This window comes from Microcebus murinus, chromosome 3 (genome assembly GCF_040939455.1).
Source record: "Microcebus murinus isolate Inina chromosome 3, M.murinus_Inina_mat1.0, whole genome shotgun sequence".
Lineage (NCBI taxonomy): Eukaryota > Metazoa > Chordata > Mammalia > Primates > Cheirogaleidae > Microcebus > Microcebus murinus.
Window position 1 is genome coordinate 56,515,691 of NC_134106.1, and position 27,194 is coordinate 56,542,884.

Here is a 27,194-nt window from a genome sequence, read left to right on the forward strand (position 1 = left end):
CTGTAGAGTTCAAAGAGCTTCCAGACTGCTGGACACACGGAGGTGCCTAGAGGGTGTCGTGCCTGGAGAGGGTATGGAAGCTTTGTGTCCCTTCCCACATACTTAGCCCTATGCATCTCTTCCATCTGGCTCTTCATCTGTATCCTTTGTAACAGCCTATGTAATATACCTGTAAACGTAAGCGTTTCCCTGAGGTCTATGAACTATCCAAGCACATTAATTGAACCCGAGGAGGGATGCAAATGAGGACCTTGGATTTGTAGCCAAGTTGGGCAGAAGTTGTGTGTAACCAGACTTGCAATTGGCATTTGAAGTGGAGGGGAGCAGACTTGTGGGAACGAGCCCTTACCCTGTGAGATCCGACTCTAACTCCAGGTAGATAGTTAGGGAACTGAGTTAAACTTTAGGACACCTTGTTGGTACCTTCTGGAGAATGGCTTGGTGCATGAGAACACCCCCCACGCACACATTCTGGTGACCAGAGGTGAAGTGTGCCGTGTTGACTATGTAAGAGGGAAAAAAAAAGCATTTTGTGTTTTTGATAGATAAGGCAACTGTAGGGAAGATAAAAAATTTTATGTTCAACAAAGCATAAAAATAAATCCCTAATCGATCAAGATCCCCAAATAATAACAAGCAAACACACCTTCCTTAGAAACAAGTATGAGATGATAAGTACACTTTGTCTACCACATTTAAACATTTTTAAATAAAGGATTTAATATAAGCACTGAACAAGAATATGACTGATTGACATTGTATTGCTTATTTGAGGGGTTATGTGAGAAAACCTGAACTGAACAGCATGACTTTTATTTATCCCAGTGATGTTTACGTTGACATATAGACTGATGTCCCAGAACATTGCTTGTTTGGCTCATCCCTTTGAGAAGCTCTTTGAGTGTGTTTCTTCTCAGGTTTCCATGTGAAAAGAGATCTCCCCCTTACTACTATATTCTAGTATTATGTTCTTATTTGGTCGAAACTTGGGAGAGGAAAGGAATTAAATATGACTTGTCGAAACACTCTAAATGCTTACAATTAGTTGTATGTTTACCTCTGCCTTTGTTATATCATGCATTGTGTTTATTAGTGACATAGGGTTTACATGAAGAATTTTTGAATGAGCACTTGCAAATGCTAAATGCTACAGGATCAGAGACGAGGGAACATGGGCCTTGCTACTAAATGGACCTGGGTTTTAATCCCGGCTTTGGCACTTACTAGACTTTAGAGAGGTTCTTAGCCTTTTTGTGCCTCAGTTTGCCCTTCTGCAAAATGGAGATGATGATACCTTCCTTAGGTGCCCAGACTAGGTGCTCTATAAATGCAGCTTTATAGAGGAGGCCATAGGGGTCGAGAGGAGACAGAATTTGCAGTCTCAAGGGCACTTACTGCAGAGTGCTCTGGGTTGGATCCTGAGGGATGGATAGGGGGCTTTCTCTGACTTCTGCTTTTCACCTGCTTTTTTGTGGCTATGACAAAGTATGAGTCCCTTCCCTACTGCCTGCCTTTGTTGTTACCATGGTGATCCAGGTTCGTTTTAGAAGGAGTCTGTGACAGGACAGATTGGTTTTGCAATTTGTGAAATCTCACTCTCTAAAAATAAGGAGCAGGCAGTCAGGGTGGCAGTAACAACTTGGTGTTGGAAACAGTTTCTGCCACCCCTCAGCCACACAGTAGCAGAGGACCTACCATCAGCCTGGCAAGCTGCCAGGTTCTGGAGCTCTGGGTTTATCAGGGGGACAGTCAACCGACTGATAAGTTACAGCAGTTACCATTTGCTTTTCAGTTTCCTCCTGTCAGTTTCTTTCTTTCTTTTCCTTTATTTCTTTCTTTTCTAGTTTTTTTTTTTTTTTAATTTATGAGACAGTGTTTCAATCTGTCACCCAGGATGGAATGCAGTGGCCTCGTCATAGCTCACTGCAACCTTGAACTCCTAGGCTCAAGTGATCCTCCTGCCTTAGCCTCCAGAGTAGCCAGGACTACAGGTGCTCACCATCATGCCCAGCTAATTTTTTTATTTTTTGTAGAGATGGGTCTCACTCTTGCTCAGACTGGTTTTGAATTCCTGGCCTCAAGTGATCCCCCTGCCTTGGCCTTCCAAAGTGATAGGATTATAGGTATGCGCCACTATGCCTGGGCTTTTCTTCTTTGTCTCTTTCTATTCTTTTTTTTTTTTTTGAGACAGAGTCTTATTCTATTGCCCAGACTGGAATACAGTGGACAGTGGTATGATCATAGCTCACTGCAACCTCCGACTCGTGGGCTGAAGTGATCCTCCTGTTTCAGCCTCTGAATAGCTGGGACTCATAGATAGTGCATGCCACCATGCCTGGCTAATTTTTAAATTTTTTGTAGAGATGGGGTCTCACTATATTGCCCAGGCTGATCTCGAACTGCTGAGCTCAAGTGAACTCACCTCAGCCTCCCAAAGGGATGGGATTATAGGTGAGAGCCACCACGCCCCACCGTTTCAGTTTCTTTTTCACACCACATGCCCTCAGGTTCCACCCCTTTCTATCATCAAACACCTGTTCTCAGATCCTTCCTCTTACCAAGTTGACACAGTAGAAGTCATTGAAAAGACATTAAACAGACAGATTCTTATAAATTGTTTTGGGGGAGCTTTTTATTTATTTATTTATTTATTTATTTTTTATTTTGGCATATTATGGGGGTACAGATTTTAAGGTTTCAATAAATGCCCATTTCCCCCCCTCCCCCCAAAAGTCTGAGTCTCCATCATGACCATCCCCCAGATGGTGCACACCTCACTCATTATGTATGTATATACCCGCCCCCCTCCCCCCTCCCACCTGCCCAATACCCTATTACTGTAGTACCTATGTGTCCACTTAGGTGCTACTCAGTTAATACCAGTTTGCTGGAGAATATATCTGGTGCTTGTTTTTCCATTCTTGGGATACTTCACTTAGTAGTATGGGTTCCAGCTCTAACCAGGAAAATATAAGATGTGCTATATCACCATTGTTTCTTAGAGCTGAATAGTACTCCATGGTATACATATACCACATTTAATTAATCCATTCTTGGATTGATGGGCACTTGGGCTGTTTCCACAGCCTTGCAATTATGAATTGTGCTGCTATAAACATTCGAGTGCAGGTGTCTTTTTTGTAGAGTGTCATTGGATCATTTGGGTAGATGCCCAGCAATGGAATTGCTGGATCAGATGGTAGATTCATTTGTATCGCTTTAAGGTATCTCCATATTGCTATCCACAGAGGTTGAACTAGTTTGCAGTCCCACCAGCAGTGTAGGAGTGTTCCTCTCTCTCCGCAACCACGCCAGCATTTATTGTTTGGAGATTTTTTGATAAAGGCCATTCTCACTGGGGTTAAGTGATATCTCATTGTGGTTTTGATTTGCATTTCCCTGATGATTAGAGATGTTGAGCATTTTTTCATATGTTTGTTGGCCATGCTTCTGTCTTCTTTAGAAAAATTTCTGTTCAAGTCCTTTGCCCACTTTTTAATGGGGTTATTTGATTTTTTCTTTCTGATTTTCGTGAGTTCTAAGTATATTCTAGTTATCAGTCCCTTATTGGATGCATAGGATGCAAAAATTTTCTCCCATTCTGTAGGTTGTCTGTTTACTTTCATGACTATTTCTTTGGCTGTGCAGAAACTTTGTAGTTTGATCATGTCCCATTTATTTATTTTTGTTGCTGCTGTGATTGCCTTTGGGGACTTCTTCATAAACTCTTTGCCAAGGCCGATGTCTAGGAGAGTGTTTCCAACTTTTTCCTCTAGAGTTCTAATAGTTTCATACCTTAGGTTTAAGTCTGTTATCCAGCGTGAGTTGGTTTTTGTGAGAGGTGAAAGGTGTGGGTCCTGTTTTAGCCTTCTACAGGTGGCTATCCAGTTTTCCCAGCACCATTTATTGAAGAGGGATTCTTTTCCCCATCATATGTTTTTGTCTGCTTTATCAAAGATTAGATGGCTATATGAGGATGGTTTTATATCAGGATTCTCACATCTGTTCCACTGGTCAATGTTCCTATTTTTGTGCCAATACCATATTGTTTTAATTACTACAGCTTTGTAGTATAGTTTGATATCTGGCATGTTAATGCCTTTTGGGGAGCTTTTTATTATGGAAAATTGCAAACATGAAAAAGTAGACTGTACTCATTAATGAACTTCCATGATTACCAATTCATAGTCAGTATATATCCCCATGCAATTTCACCCTTGCCCACATTTTTTAAGCAAATCCTCAAAATCTTATCAAAGTCCATAAATATTTCAATAGGACCTCTAAAAGATACAAATTGGGTTTGCATGTGTGTGTATGTGTGTCTGTATGTGTGTGTTTTTAACATAACTATAACACCATTTAAATTGACCTTGGAGATGTTCTTTATCACTCTCAGAGAAGTTATGAAGAATAAAATTATTGACTTGTGCTTCTTCCCATGAACGTTTAATTGCTGCAAGAATTTCCCTATGTAATAAATAACTAGAAATTTGAAAAAGTATATATAACAACTCTTTTCAGAAAGTGAACAACAGGAAATACAGGACTGTGAAACAGGGGAGGAGGGAAACCAATAAGTCATTCACCCTGTCATCCACCTAGCTCACTATCTGTGGCTGGTTTCAGGCCATTGGGCGGGAAGGAGAACTGAAACAGAGCCTGGCTGCCTCACTCAACTGAGGAGGCAGTGATCAGAGTGAGGGGAGACTGGCGAGGATTTGCAGGGCAGAAAATCAGTGAGGAGGGCATGGCAGGGGCAGGGAAGGGGGAATGGTAGCGTGCAGTGATACCATTTGGCACCTTGCTCTTTTTCACCTAACAATCTATTCATTCACTCATTGCTTTATCATTTAAACATTACTTATAGAGTTCCTCGTAAGTGCCAGGCCCTGTTCTAGATGCTGGGGATGCAGCCTGCCTTGTGATGTATTGTCCCATCACCAGCAGTAGTTTCAAGTTTCAGACTGGCAATCCAACTAGAAAGACACAACAGGACCGACTCTAACACATAGTTTACTCTCTAGACGGAAACAGGTCAGGGAAAACAGCATGCAAACATCTATGGTCCAGCAACTGCTTGCTGGGAATGCAAACATAATTTCCATGAACCAGGTCAAGGTATGTGTGACTCACCTCCAAACAGAAAATGTACTGCCCTAATTACCCACCTGTCTTTTCAAATGATTCCAGTTACATAGGCCCAAGGCTGAGTGCCAATTCATTGCTCTTCCAGTAAATAAGAGAGAGAACCAACTCATGGTATGCAATATTTGACATTTGTGCAAGGAAGTGGTGCTGTGAGAAGGCAAACTAGAGTTTGTCTCCCCAAGAAGTTTACCCTTTACTCACATGCACACTTTCAAAGGGAAGATAGAAAAAGCAAGTTTATCATAAGACAGTTATTGATAAATGTTTTTTTTTTTTTTTTTTTTTTTTTTTTTTTTTTTTTTTTTTTTTTTTGAGACAGAGTCTTGCTTTCTTGCCTAGGCTAGAGTGAGTGCCGTGGCGTCAGCCTAGCTCACAGCAACCTCAAACTCCTGGGCTCAAGCGATTCTCCTGCCTCAGCCTCCCGAGTTGCTGGGACTACAGGCACGAGCCACCATGCCCGGCTAATTTTTATGTTATATATATTAGTTGGCCAATTAATTTCTTTCTATTTTTATGGTAGAGACGAGGTCTCGCTCAGGCTGGTTTTGAACTCCTGACCTTGAGCAATCCGCCCGCCTCGGCCTCCCAGAGTGCTAGGATTACAGGCGTGAGCCACCGCGCCCGGCCTGATAAATGTTTTAATGACCAATAAAGTAGAAAGAGATAGACAGTGATGGAAGGTTCCACTTTATACTTCACTAAGGGGAGTCCTTGTGCATTTGTCAAATTGCTCAGAAGCATTTTCTGAGTCAAAGACTATGTGCTTTTATAATTTTGATAAATATTGCCAAATTTCCTGTTGTAGAATTGTTCCATTTTGCGCTTTCATCAGAAATCTGCCTATTCCCCCCAAACCTTCATCAACACAGGGAACAATCTAAGTTTTGCATGTGAACCATTTGATATGCAAAGAATAGCATTTCATCATTCCGTTGTGCCTTCCTTTTATTATGAATTAGGTCATATATTTTTCATAAAGTTTGAGAATCATTTAAACTTACTTTTCTGTAAACTATCAGTTCATGTCCTGTACTCATTTTCTATTGTCTATATTTTATTTCTTTGTATGAACTCTTAGTACATTAAGGAAATTAGCCTTTTGTCTGTGATAGGCAATACCTTTTTTTTTAATTTGACATTTATCTTTTTGTAAATGTTTTGTTTTGGGTTTTTTGTGTTTTTCTCATACATATTTTTTTACTTTTATATAATTTAATCTATTAATCTCTTATGTAATCCTCATTCTGGGATTATAAAATTAATTTTATCCCATGATTTCTGATATAAATTTTCTGATATCATTTTTAATATTTACTTTTTTTAAAAAAAGATGGGGTCTTGCTCTGTTGCCCAGACTACAGTGCAGTGGTGAAATCATAGCTAATTGCAGCCTAGAACTCCTGGATTCAAGTCATCCTCCTGCTTCAGCCTCATGACTAGCTAGGACTACAGGCATGCACTGCCATGTCTGGCTAATTTTTAAATTTTTTGTAGAGATGGAGTCTTGCTATGTTGCCCAGTTTGGTCTCAAACTCCTGGCCTTAAGTGATCCTCCTGTCTCAGCCTTCCAAAGTGCTGGGATTAGAGGTAGGAGCCACCATGCCCATATTTTACATTTTCTATCCATTTGGAATTTATTTTGATATAAGGTATGAGATGTAGAATCTAAATTTATCTGTTTTTTTCCCAGATGACTATTCATTATAACACCACCATTTATTGAAAAATAACTTGATTGTATTTCAGAGTATATATCTGCTCTTAATTGGTCATCTAGAATACACATATTTTAGGCTTTTGCCACAGACTATAACCTCAGATAAACAAGGCTTACTGACTCCTAATTATACTACTGCTCAAGTTTCATCTTAAGCACTGTGATGAAAAATGATTTATGAGGAGGATTGCTTAAAGGGTATTCATCTGAGAGTGTGTGTATGTGTATGTCATGTTTGTTTCTTTCTTGTTTCCAAGTTTTATTTTTGAAAGGTGATTATAGACTTTAATATATGGCTCCTATTGTCTTAATCCCCATTAGAAGAAGAGCCTTTTTCAAGTTGAGCATTTACTCCCTTACTTAGGACCTGTTGAAAGTTTTAAAAAAATTGCTATGCAAAATTTAAGACTAAATTTATTGTAGAGATATTTTATTCAATGCCTTCTACATAAAATACCCAGTAAGCAACTTTTTTCCCTAAGAATTAAGAGTCAGTAAGCATTGTTTATCCTCTGGAAATGTGGCTGTTTTCGGGGTTGTTGATGTGAATTTCATGACTGATTTCTCTTGGCTGCCAAGCAACAAAGCCTAGAGGTGACAGCATGCCAGGTATAGTTTGGAGTTTGCAGCTTTGGAGTGAGACAGACTTGGATCACGCCCCAGCTGTTACCCTGATGAGCTGAGTTGCCTTGGGCAAGTTATTTAACGTCTCAGTCCTAGCTGCCTCCTCTGTAAGACAAGGATAGTAATAATTATAGCTGCCTCATTGGGAGGATTAGATGAGGTTGAAAATAAGTGAAGGATGTAGCACAATGCCAACACATAGTAAGCATTCAATAAATATTAGCTCTCACTGTTTTTGTGACCTCATGTTGATCAAGGTGTTATGAAGCATGACATTTTAAAAAAGGTTGACAACATTTGTAAGATTAACACAAGCCTTAGATGCACTGACATCCATCTTTGCCATGAAGAGGTGAAATATTTCTCTCTTCTTATTGTTCTTAATATCTCTTAATATCCCAGAAACTAGGGCCTTAAAAAGGATCAAACTATCCAAAACAAACAAAAAATGTGAGTAAAATCTGTTTGTTTTATAGAATTACAGAATCTAGGTGTTGGACCAGAACTTAGATATTATCTAGTTCAGTCTCCCTTTCCAGAGCTACTTGGTAAATATTTAAATAAACCCCAATATTAACTTTTTTCCCTAAAAATGAGACTAAAGTATCTTTTAAAGAAATGGGAAGTCTGCTTGAATCAGAATGAAATGAATACTCATTACTTCTAAACTCTGTAGTGTCAAAATATTTTCAGAACCAAATTGTGATAAGCTATTTGGTTTAAATGCCATTGGGAAGCAGTATCTCCTGCTTTTTGTGGAAGATCAGCTGCTAGATAGTGTGAGATCTCACTGCCCTGGGGCACCCCACCCAGCTCCCCGCACAGCCTCGTGGTTACCAGCGAGGACTGCCCTGCCGCTGTGCGGACAGGAGGTTGTGCTGACCCAGGAATAACAGCTCTGAGCTGATGATGTCAGTAACTTTTAAAATAGCTTATTTAAAAATCTTTTCAGTGACCTCAGATACACTTAATGCCACTTAGCTCATCTGGACATGGGCAGGAAATGTAAGAAGGATGGGTGACAACTGGAATTCTAAGCAGCTATATCTTAAGAAGCCCATTTTAGGAAAGAACTTGTCTGAACAAGTTGCAGATTGAAGATACCCTTGGTATCTAGTGACCTTGATGCAGATATAGAACGAGTATGTCCCTAGCTGTGCAAAATCTAGCATCACAGCAGTTGGTATTTCTCTGTGCCCTGCACATACCTTCTATGATGGTGACTCTGGCCCCCTTGCTGGGTCCCCTGTGTATTTTGGAGTTTCTGCAGGAGATGATTCATGTGGACATAGTCCTGCCAGTTACTGTCCACAGTGTCCTCTGTTGGCTCTCCTTACAATTCTCTCCTGTAGCCCGTGTGGCCATCTGCTGAGGTCTGCTGCATCCAGGCTGCCGATGCCGGATGCCCACGGGTGCAGATGTCTGCGCTGAGAGCCCTTCTCCCTGTGCAGAGCCCAGGTGATAGTGCTGCTGCCAGCGGAAGTGCTGAAGGGTCAAGTTCTCACAAAGGTGCCCTTGGTCCCCTGCGGCCTTCAGTGTACTGAAGCCACACTGCAGCAGGGGCAGGCACTTTGGTGTTAGTGGAATAGTCTGTTAATGGGACACCAAAGCTATGTCATGAAATCACCAGCACTATTGAAATGCTTATGGACCATTTCTAAACATGCTCTTATTAAAAATTTAACAGTTTATTTAACATCACCTAGATTATCACAGAATTACAGACATCTTTTCAGCCTAATAAGGGTTATAAGTTTGCCTTGTAAAAATTAGCACATAAGGTTTCCAACTGGTTTGTGTCCTGTTTCTTTTTCATTGATTTTAGTTTATTCTATATATACACAATAATTCACTTTACAAATCATTTATTCTTGCACATTTAGGTTTTTCCTCCAACTTCTCCGTTATTATAAACTATGCTGTGATGAACATCGACTTAGCTATTTTTTTCACAAGTGTAACTGTTTCCTTATGGAGAAAATCCTGGTTGCTAAGTCAAAAGGCTTGTGTTTTTTAAGACTTTTGATACACACTATTCTAGTTTTCCTATGAAATGGTGGGACTAATTTATATCCATTTATATCCATGCTTTGGATAAGTCTGGGTGAATCATTAAATGTTTATTGGATTAAAAAACTTACTGCAGTTATACATATATGCATGTTGTAACAAGTTCAAACAATATACAAGTGATTAAAGGGTAAGGGTGCTATTCTTCTCACATCCTGAAACATTTGAAATTATGCTAATGGTTCTGTGTGCATCCTTCCAGACATTCTGTGCATGTGCAGATGGAAGGAGGTAATTCTGACACTTTGGTATCTATCTATTCTGATGTGATAAAAATAACCCTTTTGAAATATAAAATCATTGGTTTTAATGGAAGACATTAACTCACCCTCTTTCATTTTCTTATTTATTTCATTCATTTCTCTACTATTTGAAATGCCCACAAATTTGTATTATTTTGATCATCCAAAAAGCCCAAAACTATACAAATATATTTACGAATATGTTAGAATTGGATAACCTCCAAGAGATGCCAGATGTTTCCCAAAACAATAAGAAGGAAATTTGTTCTATTTATTGTAATGTATGCATATTATGAAATATTGAGAAACGGTTAGAAATTTAGTTGAGAATTTTTCTGTTGCTATCTAGAGTTGGGAACAAACGCTCATTCTATACCCCATTTGTCTAATCTGCAAAAGGCAGGAGTTTCATCCGTTAGATTAGAAGTGGACAAACTATGGCCCATGGGCTAAATCTAGCTTGCCACCTGTTTTGTGTGGCCTGAAAGCTAAGAATGTCTTTTATAGTTTTTAATAGCTGAAAACCAAAAGAAGAAGAATATTTTGTGACAGATCAAAATTATAGGAAACTCAATTTATATTCATAAAAAAAGCTTTGTTGGAACACAGCCACACTCATTCATTTCTGTATTGTCTGTGGTGGCTTTTATGCTACAATGTAGAGTTGAGTAGTCGCAACAGAGACCTGTGGCTCTTAGAACCTGAGATATTTACTATGCAGCCTTCTACAGAAAAAGTGTGCCAACCCCCACCTGATTTAGCTTTTCAAATAAAAAATAGATTGTTCCACTACTAAGCAGAAATATCTGTTTACTACTTTGAAGAAGATGAATGATCCCATGCAGATTTGGACACTTCTCTTAGAAGGATCAGTGGTCCCTTTGGGAATGAGCAAATGTAGGAAGTATAGGTTCCTTGGGATAAATAGTTGATCTGTCTCACAGCATGCATTTAAAATTTTGAAAAGCACCGACACATTGTTCTCCAAAGAAACTTTTACTAACTTACATTCTCTCTAGCAGTATATGAGAGTGCTCTGAGGCTCTCACCAATATGAAAAAGTTTCCAAGTCTGATGAGCAATAAATGTCACATCCTTATTGTTTTAAGTTACATTTAAAAAAATTACTGGTGAGGTGGGCATTTTCATCATTATTGATCATCTATATTTATTTTGTGAAATGTCTTTTTTTTTTTTTTTTTTTTTGGAGACAGAGTCTCATTCTTTCCCCCGGGCTAGAGTGCCGTGATATCAGCCTAGTTCACAGCCGCCTCAAACTCCTGGGCTCAAGCAATCTTTCTGCCTCAGCCTCCTGGGTATCTGGGACTACAGGCATGTGCCACCATGCCTGGTTAATTTTTTCTATATATTTTTAGTTGGCCAATTAATTTCTTTCTATTTTTAGCCTAGACAGGGTCTTGCTCTTGCTCAGGCTGGTTTCGAACTCCTGACTTTGAGCGATCCTCCTGCCTCGGCCTCCCAGAGTGCTAGGATTACAAGTGTGAGCCACCACGCTCGGCCTGAAATGCCTTCTTACATCTTTTGTTCATTTTTTTCTCTTGGATTTTCTTTTTATATTAGATTTGTAGGAGTTCTTCGCATATGAATAGCAGCATTTTGTATTTTTTAAAAAGTATTTTATACTTATTTCAAATATTTTTCCAGGCTGTTATCTGTGCTTTAGCTTTTTAAAAACTAATAACAGCTTATTTACTAAGCATTTACAATGTATCACTTAGCTAAGAGCTGTACACACATTACCTCATTTATTCCTCACCCCAACTTTACAAGATAGGGACTATTGTTACCCTAATGTTTCAAACAAGGAAACCGACTTACAAAAAAGCCAAGTCACTTGTCGACTGTCACATGGCTAGGAGATAGCAGAGCTGGGGTCAGACCCCAGGCAAGATCTTCACCACTCTTCCACACTGCCTTCTTCTCAGGCATTACCTGTCATCTCATTTAATCTTTACAATGATCCTAGAGGTGGGTATTAGTGCTCTCTGCATTTTATAGATGAGGAAACTGAAGCTCAGAGAGGTAAAGCCATGTGCCCAATATGAGAGCTAAAGCCTGAATTTGAGTCTAGCGGATGTTCATTCCCATATTACAATTCTAAGGCATCTTTCTACTTTGAGGCCCTGTCCCAAAAGGAGCAGGGGTCTCGGCAGGGGTTCATGAGCTGAGATGGGGCTAGGAAGACCTGGCTAGAAACTGCTAGAGACACAGGGCTTTGTATTAGGGCCTCCTGAGCTCCATTAGAGACCATCCCAGTTTTCTGACTGTGCTTGTTTAGGATGCTCCCTTCCTCTGCCCTAAGCCTGCACAAGCATCACGGTGTGATACGGCGTCGTTGCACTGGTTGGTCTCTAATGGGACACTAGTGTCTGCAGGACACTTGCACCTCACAATACCTCTTTCCCCTTACTCTGGACCACATCCTGCCTCCTACGCACTTCTGTTTTCAAAAACGCAAGTTGATGTGAGTGGGAGAGGGTGGTGCTAGAGCACACCATGTCTGTGAACAGAGATTTCATGGTCTGCATTATGGGCAGCCTTCGAGAAAGTTCACCTTACGATGGGAACTAGAGCAGGCATCTCAGGCCATGAGATGAAACGCACATGCCAAGGCGGCGGAATGACTGAATCTAAGTCGTCTGGATCCTCCATCCCACTGAATTGTATAGCGGCACTGGATTGCTTAGACTCAGTCTGTCACATGAGAGGGGAATAAATGTATCATGTTTAAGCTTCTGTTTTATTTTTAAATTAGCCACCTTTTTGCTAAGACAGCTAATAAGCATATAAATATATATTCAACTCTGTAAGTAATCATAGAAAGGACAAATTAAAATTACGAGATACTGTTTTACATCCACTAGATTGGCAAAAATTTAAAAGTCTGACAATACTAATTATTGACAGAAATGTGTAATAATTTGAATTCTACTGATGTGAGAATAAATTTGTAAATTTTGTAGAACAATTTGGTTTTTGAGCAGTTCCAGTCCTCACTATGTCCCCAACATAAATGAGGACACATAAGTATAAGAAGACAAATGCCCAATGTTCATAAGCTCATTGTCTGTAAAAACAAAGAACTGGAAGTAACTCAAATGGCTATTAACAGGAGTATTATATATAAATTCAAGTATATATACATAATAGAATGCTACACAGAGGTGTAAATAAATGAATCCATATATAGCTATATGCACCAACATGATGCATGTGATAGTTTGGACTTTAAGAATATAATATTGAGTAATAAAAGCAAGTTACAGAAGAATGTATATAATATCATGGTTCCAATTCTTATACAATTCCCGTAACTCTCTGAGGTTATTGATTATTATAAATAGATATATTTTCTTTTGCTTCTTGCATTGTTCTTTTCATACAGTTTTTCTTTTGATTTGCTTGTTTGTTTTCATATCTGCTTTCATCTTAACATTTTTCCCTCTGTGTCTGGTTGTCTTTTGATGCTGTTCTCAGAAATAAGGTACTAAAAGTCTTGTGTGTGGTTTGGTGGAATTTTTCAACTTATCTTGCTTTCGGTGGCTGGCTGGGCAGAGGCCTGGCTGTTGGAGACCTTCACAATGTCCATATCTGAAGGTCATTTCCTCAGAGAGGAATCCCCCAATCATCTTCTGGTCAGGTGTCAACCCTGGCTGCTAAAATGCTGGACCCAAGAAGAGGAAGTGAGCTTACCAGCTCACTGTTTGGTATGCAGACTTTATCCCTCTGTCTTCATCATGTGCTTCCTCTCCGTTTTCAGCTGTGACAGCTGTCTTGGAATCCTCTCTTGTCTTTCCTGTTCAATATCTCTAAAACGATAGTTCTCAAATTATCATCCACAGGCCCTTAAAGGTCTCTGAGACTCTTACAGGAGGTCAAAGAGGTCAAAACCATTTTCATAATACTAAGATGTTATTTGCTTTTATTAAGTATGTTGACAATTACACTGATGATGCAAAAACAATACTGAGTAAAATTGCTGACTCCTTAGTATGAATCAAGACAGTAGTTGTGTATTTTTCATTGTGATTCAGGGTGAAAAAGCCAGTGTACTTCAAAATGTCCTTGATGTGGCAGTAAAAGTTATTAATTTTATTAAGTCTTTATCCTGAATGCATGTCTTTTAATATCATTTATTATTATCTCAAGGAAAAATACTTGTGTGATCCTTAGACCTGTGAGCAGAACTAGTTACTTTTTTGGGGAAACACAATTTTTACTTGAAAGAATGACTGACTTGGGTATTTGATAGATATATTCTTGACAATGAATAAAATGACCCTGTTACTTCAGAGAAAATGGTATTAGCTGCTAATGATATAATTCAAACTCTTAAGTGAAAATTAGAGTTTAAAAAAGACTTGTATCTGCTACCATGATCTTGACAGTTCAATAAATTTAAGATTATTTTGTGAGATTTGTGATGATATTTTAAATGTGATTTTTTAAATACTGTAGAAAAAACCATCAACATTTGGAAGATGTGTGTACCCTGGAGAACCCATATTTTTCAAATGATGATCAAAATTGTGCAGAGATAAAAAAATATATATTCAAAGTGAAAGGTAGACTAATAATTTTAATATAGCAGAGTACCAAAGGCTTATTGATATGACTTCAAATTTTATATTGCAGCTAACCTTTAAGAAACTTCTCAAGTTCTGATGTGGTTTGTAAGAAGAATATACAGAATTACCTAAAAAGACTATTGAAATGTGTAAGGTCATATTTTCTTCATTTATTTCAACCTCAACAACGTATCACTACAGTTCAAACCCAGAAGCAGCTGTGAGAATCCAGCTCTGTTTTAGTAAGGTAGACATTAAAGGGCTTTAAAAAAAATGTAAAATAGTGTCACCCATCACTGAATTTTTTTTTTAAACAAAAAATTTCTCATTAAATAATATTATTTGTGTTAACATGTAATGGGATTATTATTGTTATTTTTAAATGAATAAGATAATACTTTTTAAATTTCTTAGTTTTTAATTCCTAATTGGTAAATGTCAATAAATAGAACCCACATAAACCAAAGGTCTTTGGGAGTCCTCAGTCATTTTTAAGAGTGTCAAGGGGTTTTGAGGCTAATAATGTTTGATCTTCTGCTAGAACAGGAGTGGGGCAGTCATTGGGCTGTGCTGGCCAGGAGACAGTGAGGATGGACTCTTCTGTAGACAGAGTTTCAAATGTATTTTTCTGCCACAGCACACTCTGGGTGTCGGGAAATTGACTTCTCATTGATGTTCCTTCCTGCAAATGATTAGGGATTATTTTAATTTTTTGGCAGCTTATATACTTCATCAAGTCCTTCGATGAGTGGATTCATCAAAACCATCAGTGAGAAACAGGCTTCTCACCGATGCTCCTTCCTGCAAATCATTAGGGCTATTTCTAAAACTAGGTCAGTTTTTCGGTTAGCTCATATATTTTATCAAGTCCTTTGTTTTAATCAAAAAGACTTGTGGGCCTATACTTTCCAAGTCTTTAAACACATGAAAATGTCTTTTTGAAAAGTCCTTAAACATATATGATAGGTTAGTTATCACATAATATATGTTTTAAATTTTTGTAGCTAGTTTTCTGATTGGTCAGTTCGGTTTTCTGCCTCTCCCATCCACTCTTCTTTTGAACTACTGAATTTGTAACCACATGTGGAACCACATGTGCCAGAGTTTTGTCAGAGGCTCCAAGCCAGAAAGTAACTCACTGGTGTCAATTACCTTTACATTCTGAGTAAGGTCTATACCAGGGGTCTGCACACTTCTTCTGTAAAAGGTGTGATAGTAAATCTTTTAGGCTTTGTGGGTTGTTTGTATGATGGCTGTCAACTACTCAACTCTGCCTTTGTAGTGTGTGAACATAGCTATAGAAAAAATCAAAATCTTTTGAATTTTTAAAACCATTTAACAATGGCAAAACCATTCTTCTCTCATGGGCCCTACCGAAACAGGTAGGGAGGGGATTTGCCCCCCACCACTCCCCACTGCAGTTTGGTGTCCCCCAGGCCATAGTTTGCTGACCCCTGTGTTAAACCATTCACCATTCAGGTCGGACTTGCCAAAGTGGAAAAATGGTTCTATTAGATCAGATGATCTCTGGGCTCCTGCCTGCATGTTGAAATTATGACAGTTGGGGAGGGGATTTGTGTGTGTGTGTGTGAGTGTGTGTGTGTGTGTGTGTGTGAGAGAGAGAGAGAGAGAGAGAGAGAGAGAGAGAGAGAGAGAGAGAGAGAGAGAGAGAGAGGGAGACAAGGTTTCACTCTATCACACAGGTTAGAGTGCAGTGGCATTCACTACAACCTCAAACTCCTGAGCTCAAGCAATTCTCCCCCTTGATCTCCCCAAGTCCTAGGACTACAGGTGTGTGCCAGCACACCAGGCTAGGGAGGGGATGCCTTTGGAGCTTGGTCAGGGTGCTGTACTTCCCACTCCCCCTTTATCCCCATCTGGGAGGGGAGGACATGCTCCTTTTGCCTCAGACCAAGTGAGAGAGATTTCAGGGAGGATTTTCAGAGTGCTCCAAATCTGAAAGATTTGAAGAAGGAAGGCCATGGACAGAGCTGAAAGAAACACACTGGAACAAAGCAGCACTCCCACTGCCTGGAGGCCTGAGAGCTTGCCTTCTGGGGCCAGATGCAGACCTTTGTGGGGAGCCTGCCTGGGGTTGGCTTACAAAGGACCCTGTCGAAGACAACCAACTGGTGGGATGAAGGGACCCTTACAGAGCTCACTCCAGAGACTGAGGGGGGAGTGGCACTCAAAAAGCCAGGAGGGGGACCTTGTCTGCATCAAGAGGCTTATCATCTTCAGTCCCTGATGGTAGAGCCAACAAGAACATGAGCCAGTCATGGTGCATCAGCCTTGCAGGGGCACCAATGCCCTGGGGGTCAGGGGCCAAGCCATCTGGGCACAACCTAGTCCACGGCTGCCATAGTGGGCCCCGGGCCTGGGGCAACTGATTGATTAGGGCCACTTGGAAGGAGTCTGCACTATAGGGCATCTTCATAGTCCCTTAGGATATGTTGAAAAGCAGAATTTTTCAAATTAACTTATAATGACATATAGATATGAAGAGTTAAGGCTCAAAGCCTAATAGACCCCCACCCCCACTCCCTCAGGTACCAGAACTACTCAGGAGACAGGCCTAGTGAAGCTTTCACCCTGGAGAGATCATAAAATCAGACCCAGCAGATGGGGCTGGAGAGGCAGCTCGGCTGGTGTGAAGAAGCTGATCACAACCTTCTCCCCCTACTCCACCTTTCAAACTGGGGGTTTAGGAAACACTGTAAATTTAAAAAAATGTTTGTAGCATTTTATATTACACTGGACTAGAGTCGTATGATTATTAGACTGATTTGGATTTTTTTTAAAGCTGGGAGTTATTAGGAAGCTTGTGAAACCTGCCCAAGATTTCATCCAAGGGACAGAGAAGGACTCATCACAGTGGGGAGTACTGAGAAGAAATATATGATTCAATGATGGTACCCTACTGGTCTAGTTCTTTCAAGAATGTGTTATATTTAGAGCTGTCAAATCTTTCCACATCTACTGATTGTTTTTATTTGCTCCTTATCCTTCAAGAGTAGGATCGATACATTTCAATGTTAGAGTTGAGGTAAGTTCTGTTCCTGTTCACGTCATTGAAGCCCAAACAACAATAAAAAAGTAAGGTTAATTTTATTTTATTTTTTTTTTTATTTATTTTTTTATTTTTTTATTTTATTTTTTTTTTTTGGCACAGTCATCCCAGGAGAGGGTTAATTTTAGATTCATTATATCTGGGCAGGAGCAACCCCTTGACCACAGTGCTTAACTGGAGGAGGAGACTATTACACAAAAGAAAAAGGTACCTTTTCCCCAGGGCAGCCTAAACTCCTGTTGGCATGCAGGCCTGGGCGGCTCCTGAGACACAGCTTGGATCCAGCCTTCAGTTGCCACCATGGCTGGCCGCCATTGTGCTGCAAACTGCACAGTGTTCTGTAAGCCTGCAGCTCCCCCTAGCCTGCCCTTTCATTAGAGCAACTGCCCTCGTTGGCAGGCAGAATAGCCACACTCCTCCTTTAGCAAGTCTGCTCTCTGTGTACGTGGGAGCTGGCAGAGTACCCAGGCACTCAGCTCGCTCACTTCTCTGAATGTCCTAGCAGAACTGGTACTTGGTCCCCGTCAATCCTCAGCAATCACCCCTCAGCCGCTAGAACTCTCAGCCTGCCTGTATTGATGGGATTCTTCCAGAGGATCCATTCTTTTAGTTGTTGGTCATTGGTGGCAGTGCCATGCCTTTATTTAATAATACTTCTAAAAATCTGAACTCTGGATGCTTTCCATCTTGAAACAACCAGAGAATTATACCCTGAATTAAAATCTTGAATTTAACAAAGGCACACCCTTTAAAAAGCAATCTTCTATACCTCCGTAGTCCTCAGGGGGAAAGGAAGAATTGACCAAACAAGGGTCCAATTACAAAGCAATTCTTAAACATTTCAAGCCTTTTTGAACAAATAGAATGTGAATGCCAAAATATGGAAATTGCATCAGAATCTCCATCTGTACATGATGAAAAATAGGAAGATGAGGATGAATTGAAAATGGTTTCTTTTTATTAAGATGATCCTTTTACTTTAGAATAATTTTAGTTTTACAGAAAAATTAAGATAGTACACAGAGTTCCCATATACTCCACATCCAGTTCCCCCATCATTAACATTTACATCAGTGCAGCGTGTTTGTCATTATTAATTAAGCAATATTGATACACTCTATATTTAGAAAGTCCACACTTTCTTCAGATTTACTTAGTTGTTCCCCTAATGTCCTTTCTCTCTTCTGGGATGTCATCCAGGAGCCCATATTACGTTGAGTCATCATGCCTCCACAGGCTCCTCTTGGCTGTGACAGTTTCTCAGACTCTTCGTTTTGATGACCTTGTCAGTTTTGAGGAGTACTGGTCAGGTATTTTGGAGAATGTCACTCAACTGGGGTTTGGTCTAACACCTTTCTCATGATTACATTTCAAAGGCACACACTATGACCTGACTTAGCTGCACTGATGTTAACGGTGATCACCTGGCACTGGCTGAGGTCATGTTTGTCAAGTTTCTCCGCTATTAGTTACTGTTTTTTCCTTATGTCCATACTGTGCTCTTAGAAAAGTCACTATATGCAGCCCACAATTAAGGAGTGAGGATTTACGCTCCACTACATAAATTATTTGGAGTCCTTGGAATCTTGGAATAGATTTGTCTATTCTCCCTCTACTTGTTTATGCATTCAGTCACTTATTTATTTTTATAACCCAGTACTACTTTATTTTCTTACTCAAATTTTTCCAGCTTTGGCCACTGGGAGGTTTTCAGCCATACTACTTTATTTATTTTCTTACTCAAATTTTTCCAGCTTTGGCCACTGGGAGCTTTTCACTTAGTTCATGTATCCTTTTGGCATAATCCATCATTGTGGTTTTTGGGGGTTTTTTTGGTTGCTTTTTTAATTAAAAATTTTAGCACTTTTCATATTCTGGTACTACAAGATGCTTTCGGTTCATCTTGTATATTTCCTGCCACAGTCCTAGAATCAGCTATTTCTCTAAGGACCTCTAGCTTCTTTTATTGGAGAAGAGTGTTAGTAATCAAGACTTGGGAGCGAGGTGTGCTCGTTACTGCCAGGGTGTTCTTGCTTCTAAGCCTTCTCAGCTGACAGAGCAAGGAAATAATATGTGTAGAAATGCTTTCTTCAGAGCAAATGGGTATATATGTGTTTACACTTTGATATATTTTTTATCATTTTGATATGAATTTTTGTGTGTGTGTGTGTGTGTGTGTGTGTGTGTGTCTGCCATAAGGGGCTTGCTCAATGTATAGACTCGGTTCCCTGTCTTGAAATGGAAGCCCACTGGGCACCACCTAGATATCCTCTAATGGGTTTAAGTGAATTAGACAACTTAATTCTTTCTTTATCTTAGGAGATAATTCTCCATGGATCTCTTGTGTTTCAGTGTAACTTGCAAATAGAAGAACTCTCTTTCTATGGATGCTCATATAGTAAACAATAGCCTTGAAGACAGAGGTCATGTCTCCCTCTGGAGCAAAGGGCAAATTCATTTACCATTCAGTATAATAAAGGTAATGTCTCTGTCTGAGGCAAAGTTTGGGCAGGTTTGCTTGTAGAAAGGTTCATGCTCCCTAAGCTCGGGGTTCCTCGGCTGTGATGCAAACCCTCAGTATGTGCAGCATCCATCTGGGTGGCTCCACTTTGCCCTCAATAGCACTTGAGGCCAAGAGAAACCAGTACAAACACGAAGCTCATCCTGTTGACTGTGCCTTGAGCAGCAAAGTCACTTGTCTCATCCAAACATCCAGAAGTCTTGTGTCCTCTGTGAGCTTCCATGAAACTGGTGGGGCTGACTTGTTAGCGTACAAGTTGGGTCAAATCTCAGACTGGTCACAGGTTTTGACAGCTTTCCCTTAATTTATATTGAGTACTAGCAGTATTCTGATATTTCTCAGCTAAATTTAAGCTCTTTTTGAGTTAACAATGCTAAAAAATAAATTTTCAAAAGGAATAAAGTTATGACTCTTATGTATAATAAAATGAAAGCATCAAAATTTTATTTAACTCATGAAATAAAGAGGAAATCAGCTGGATGTCACTACTGCTGGTTCAAAGGAGAGGTCAAAGACAAATTTACATGGAGTCAAGGAATGTTGGAACACACTTACAAATGGACACAAAACTGGCTTCTTCCATGGAAGGTGGGGTGAGGGAGTGGGGTGAGGTGGAGTTTATTAAACCTCCATCAGGCAGAATTTATTTGCATGGCTGTAAACAAGAATTATTTGCATTTATCTGCAATTGACAGAGTTGTAAAACAACTCCAAGACAAGAAGAGACACAAACTCCATAGAAACAGATAACCTGAAAAGGTGTGCTGTAAACAATGCATAGTTTTCCCTGGAGACACACAGTCATTTTTTGCTTATTCAAAAAGTCTTAACTTTCCCTTACAGCAATAACATCTACTATAAGAATGTTTCCAAGGTTATTGATTCAATGTATGACATAAAGAGATTTTAAAAAGTAAGCCTAGACACACACATATAAGAAAGATATTGAAAGAGATTCTAATGATCTGGCCTGAGAAGGGGATCTGAGCAGAGAAAAATGTGCTCCAACTCTGTTGAGAGGAAGTCCTGATGCCATTGATTCAGACAGTTCCCCCTACTGCCCACTAGGTGCCGCTAAGCAGGCACGACGACCCCTGGCAGGGAGGGGGAGGGGCAAGCGTGGCAGCATCTAATCTATCAATTGGTGATGCGCAAATTTGGGAAGTTCCTTGGTGGCAAGACATTTTTACCCCTGCACCTATTCCAGCACCTTGCACATAGTAAGCACTGAATATTGTGTTTCTTGAAGTGAATTTAATTGTTCAGAACACAGTGTGGGGTGGAGGTAAAGGAGTGCTTTTACACTCTAGGCATCCAAAAATAATACGGTGTTCCTGAGTGAGAAAGAATTCTTTAAAGTCTTCTGATCATACTAGGAGAAAGGGAGAAAAAATTCCAAATTAGAAATCTCTTGATCAATTAAACAAAAGGAGATACATTTAGCTATGACATCAGACTTAGTAAATCTATGAACTGCGTCCATTACCTATAAACATGTAGCAAAATACTTGTTTGAATGCAGATGTGGCAAGTCACCCCTTTGTTTTACCCAGGTGCCATCAACTGTGTTTTCCTCCACTCCCAGCCATCCCCAATATTTTCTAATAATTCCTAATTAATTTGGTGCAATGAGACACTGATGACAGGCCATCTATAATTTTATGTAATATATATTAGTATAAAATGAAAAGTGAAAGGTAGAGGGCAGTGAGTGCTGATTAGAAACATAACTTGGGGCCGGGCACAGTGACTCACGTCTGTAATTCTAGCACTCTGGGAGGCTGAGGTAGGTGGATCGCTCAAGGTCAGGAGTTCAAAACCAGCCTGAGCAAGAGCGAGCTCTACTAAAAATAGAAAGAAATTAATTGGTCGACTAAAAATATATAGAAAAAATTAGCCGGGCATGGTGGCGCATGCCTGTAGTCCCAGCTATTCGGGAGGCTGAGGCAGAAGGATCGCTTCAGCCCAGGAGTTTGAGGTGGCTGTGAGCTAGGCTGACACCACGGCACTCTAGCCCAGGGAAAAATTGAGACTTTGTCTCAAAAGAAAGAAAGAAAGAAAGAGAGAGAGAGAGGGAGAGAGAGAGAGAGAGAGAGGGAGAGAGAGAGAGAGAGAGAGAGAGAGGAGGGAGGGAAGGAAAGGAAGGAGGGAGGGAGGGAAGGAAGGAAGGAAGGAAGGAAGGAAGGAAGGAAGGAAGGAAGGAAGGAAGGAAGGAAGGAAGGAAGAAAGGAAAGAAGGAAACTAGAGAGAAGAGGAGAGGGAATTGGGAAGCTCTCAGAAAACTCCAAGAACAGAATTTCTCTCCCCTAACTTTCCTGGCTCCTCTGATGGCTTTGTGGACATCCGTTGGTTTTGCCCAGGGACCTTTCACTTTTCTGCTGTTGGCAGCACCTTGATTTTACTTTGGGAGACAAGTCCCTTACCCCATTTAGTTCACATGCTCCCCCTTCTGATGCCTGAGAGAGAGGCATAAAGCCAAGCTAGGCCTGCTCCCTGGAGACCATCACAGAGCCTGAACACCATTGCAATTCTTTCTTCTTGATGTCTTGCTTCTTGGAATCCCACAGCTGCCCTGGTTCCTGCCCCTTTGGAGTGTCAATCCTTCAAGTCTGTGAACCACCCCATTTTGTTCCAGGAAATTCCTATTTGGCTATATGAGCCAGAGTTGGTGTCCGTTGGATGTAGCCAAAGAACATTGATTGGAGTAATGAGGAAAAGGAACGAGTAGGGAATCTAGTCCTCTGATTGCTTCTGTAATCTCTGTTGAATTTATTGAAAAGAATTAGCCCTAGGATAATGGAGATTTACCTCAAAGATGAGGAATAACTAACATTTACAGACACTTACTATATTCCAAACATTCCTCTAAATACTTACATGTATGTCTTATCTAATGTTCAGAATGACCCAATTGGATAGATTCTATAGTATTATCCCCATTTCACAGATGAGAAAACTGATGGGCAGAGTAATTAACTAACTTGCTCATTTTCATGTGATCAGATTAACATTTCTCAAAGTTTGTTCTATAGAATAGTCATTTTTCAGAATTGTATTAGTTTCTTAGGGCTGCCATAGCAAAGTACCACGAATTGTGTGGCTTAAAACAATAGTTTTAATTTATGGTCTGATGGTTCTGGAGGCTAGAAGTCTGAAATCAAGGTGTCGCAGGGCCGTGCTTTCTGACAGTTCTAGGGGAGAATCCCTGCTTGCCTCTTGCAGCTGCTGCTAGTTGCTGGGCAGCCAGCCACCCTTGGCATTCCTTGGCTTGTAAACCCATCACTGCAATCTCTGCCTCTGTAGTCACATGACTGTTTTCTTTCTGTATGTCTCACTCCTTTTCTTATAAGAACACCAGTCATATTGGATTAAAGACCCACAGGCTACAGTATGGCCTCATCTTAATTAATTATATCTACAACAACCCTATTTCCAAATAAGGTCACATTTTGAAGTACTAGGGGTTAGGACTTTTTGGGAAACATAATTCAATGCATATCAAAAATGTTAATAGAAAACCTACCCAACAGGTACAATGAACACTATTTAGGTGATGGGCACACTAATAGCTCTGACTTAAGAATTCTAAAAGCTATCCATGTAACAAAAACATTTGTACTCCCTTAAGATTTTGAAATAAAAATAAGTTCATAGAAATTGTTCAAAAAAGAATTTTGTGGTTGAGGAGTTTGGGAAACACCCTTATATTATAGGATTCTTCACTGTAGTACTTAGTGGGGAGGAGGGTAGCTTTAATTTGTTAATCTGTGAGGAGAGCTGTGAAGCTGGGACTATTATGTACAGTTTCTCAAAAACATGTTTGATTATGGACTTCTTTTTACAAGCCCACTGTGGGATAAGCGTTCAATGTGGAACACCTTTCTCATGCCCAATGGGATGCTGCAGCCCCCTCGTGTTGTCCCTCCCATGTCTTCCAGTTTTACCTCTTACCTGTGGTCCCACCTTGAACAGCTGCTTTTCTTCTCTGAACCTGAGTGTCCTTATCTCTAAGACAGGGACAATAATACACTTTCCTTATGAGTTTCTTGTGATGATTTAGCTTAAATTAGGTAGGCTGAAAAACACCTGGTCCAGTGTCTGGCATGGAAAGAAAATAAACAAGCATCCACTTAATAGTTAACTTGGTTATGCTAACCAGACAGTTATGAATTGCTTGGAATTTTTATTTCCAAGGCATTTCCAGGATCTCAAAAATAATCCATAGATAGGACAATCTTCACCAATAAAATTTTCTTGTTCATCTTCCTCTTCCTTTCATCAGTTTTTTTTTCTCTTTAGGAGAATGATTTTCTTTATGGTAATAAAAATTTACCTTGGGTAAATATTCAACACTGCTGTAATTTTAATAAATCTCCAACATTAGCAAAGAATGGTTTGTTAGCTCTGCAGTTCCTTATTCTGATCTTCCACCCCAGTGAGGGGAAGAGGATGTGATCATGCGCTCATAGCAGAAGGGAAATTGTGAAAGAGACAGGGCTGTAGAAAAGACAGCCCACAAGCACCTCCGCTCTCAGAGGAGGTCGAGCTGCCAAGACGACTTGTCTGAGAGTGGACCTGTCTGTTTGTCTGTCCTTCCAACATGGAACCAAAGCAGATCAGGGAGGGCTACCTTGTGAAGAGGGTGAGTAGAAGGGCCACTTATAAGGCCAGCAGGGAGACTGGCTGGGGAGGACTGGTGTCCAGTTTTTTGCTTCACTCACTCATTTTAGGAAAATTGAATTTTGTTAGCACTGTTGGTCTTTCTTCTGATGCTGAATGTTTTATGCTGAACCTATTGGGTTGGAACAGCGGAGCATGGCAGCCTGTAGAATGTGGGGGTTGGCTGGGCGAATACATATTCCAGTGGAGGGTAGTTAAGAAACTACCTTCTGTTTCTTAAGGGTGAACTGCTTACTCTTTCTCAGGGTTTGATTTGATGAGTCTGAGAATTCTAGACTGCAGGGTCTGGAAGGTGGGGACCTAGGCTAACTCCCTCAGGATTTAGAATATCCATTTCAAGAGCCACATACACACATTCTGCCAAAAGACTTAAAGTCCTGTGCTATAGAGTTTACTTGGAGAGACTATTCATTTGTTATTTAAATTCCACCACCCCTTAGTTTTTTGTTTGTTTGTTTTTTTGGAGGAGAAGAAAGAATAAAGTGATTAAAGATGAGTTGATATAATGATACAGTAATTATAGATTATTTCTTGGGCCATCTTCTTAGAACTGATGCATTAAAAATCTTATCTTTTTTTATTGGGCTAAAATTTCTTCCCTCACAATTCTTAGTAAATTTGTGTAACATGCCACCAAGGTCGCAGATGCACCATTTTAAAGATGAGGAAATGGAGACTCGAGTTTACTCAAAAATGCTTAGTCTCACTGGTGTTGCATCAGGAAAATTGAATTTTGTTAGCACTGTTGGTCTTTCTTCTGATGCTGGGTGTGTGCAGTGTGTGCTGAGTCGTTGTGAAACCGCCCAGAATGGTGAATTCACATGCAGGGCCTGTTGGCATCCTGTGGGCGACACCTAGCCACACAAGCGTGCTCGCACTAACCCAAGTGAGCTCCGTGTTTCAGAAGTGAACCGAATTCAGTACTTTCCTTTGGATGTCTAGCTTTTTAATTGAATGAACACTTATGAGACTTTGTTTTAGGCCACTCATTTGGGGTTAAGTAGCACACATCGGCGCCTGATTTCATCTTGTTTTCAGGCTGAGGGGACCTTAGGTCATCTGGCCCAATTCCCTCATTTGCAGAAGAAGAGACAGATCCAGAAGGCTCAGCAACTGTGGCGGGTCACATGGCTGTGACATAGCTGACACCAGAAGCCCACTCTCTGACTCCTGGAATTCTGACTTATGGCACTAAGCTCTGTTCAATACCCCTACATTTTCTTAAAGAAAATTTAACACATGGACTGCCATGTGAGTTGTATTTAACTCAGGCTAGTTTTGAGCCCAGAGCCTCGTAAAGCAAAACCCTGCAGTTGATTTGTGAAAATCTCACTTGTTGATATTCTTATTGTTACAATTAATATTGACAATTTAATTCTGAAAACATGGATTGCATTGCATATAACTCACACTCAGAAAACAGTAAAAAATAATAAGTTAGAAAGGATCGTTTTGTTTTGACAAAACACTGTGGCCCCAAGGAAAATTTTTTCTAGAGTGGCAGTCAATGTGTTAATCTAATTTAGGGTTTATAATGTATTTGTGAGAGTTATGAGTTGGTGCTGGAAAATAAATGGACACTCAGTGGATAATCTCTCTGGCTAGCCATACTTTGAAACATCCTTTGGAAAAGACACACATCTGCACAGAGGTATATGTAGATTCCTTGCAATAGACACCAATGTGCTTTCTGAGAATCAATAATAATCAAAATTGATTTATTTCTTTCCTGATCACTTGGGCTACTATCTTGAGAAGCAAGTAATGGAAACATTTCTGCAAGTTTTTTTGTTTTAGTTTTTAAAAAATTAGAAACAAAAAATTAGAACATCTTTCTCTGACTACACTGTTAGGAGCTTTGGCTAGGGTTATTGATGTTAAAGCATGACAACCAATAATAAATGAATCTTTCCTCGTTCTCTTATGTAGGTTAAGATACCTGGGTAGTAATAAAGAACATCTTTCTCCTATGTCTTGTTTTATGAAATAATTTTATTGAGGATAAGATATTTTGAGAAGAAAAAAAGTACAACATTAGAATATGCTGGTGCAATTTTGTCAAGCCAGAAATCTTGGGGTCAACGGTCAATGGCGCTAACTATAAAATGTTTCTGCTTTTTTTCTGTGCAAGAGAACCATCCGCATTTCACAATTCAGGTTTCCTCTTTTGCCTCCTGACAGGTCTTTAAATAAAGATGATAGTTAAGAGGGGGAGGGAAAATACACGATTCTGTCATTTTCCAACGCTGTCATTCTAAATAACATCCGGTTTTCCTGCCTCAGTCTTATCACTTTTGATTTACAAGAAAGCACTTAGAGCCAACCACACAGCGGCTGGCTGCTGTGCAAATATGACCTCATTTAATCCTAACCACCCTGTGTGAACCCCATCTTACAGATGAGAAAACTAAGACTCAGAGAGAATAAGTGACTTGCCCACAGTCAAACAGCTGGTAAGAGGACGACTTGGGATTCAAACCCAGGCCTGCCTAAAGGCAAAGCCCACCATCTATCTCATTGGTCCTGTGCA

At 40.0% G+C, this 27,194-nt stretch overlaps 1 protein-coding gene across 1 annotated transcript in view; it reads left to right on the forward strand.

The window, feature by feature from the left end:
* Nucleotides 1-27,194, forward strand: part of PLEK (pleckstrin) — a 224,262-nt gene that overhangs the window by 173,541 nt on the left and 23,527 nt on the right. The window contains exon 2 of the mRNA XM_012750190.2: nucleotides 24,520-24,626. Within this exon, the coding sequence (XP_012605644.2) occupies nucleotides 24,585-24,626 (42 nt within the window). The 5' untranslated portion in view covers nucleotides 24,520-24,584. The remainder of the gene's footprint in view (nucleotides 1-24,519; nucleotides 24,627-27,194) is intronic.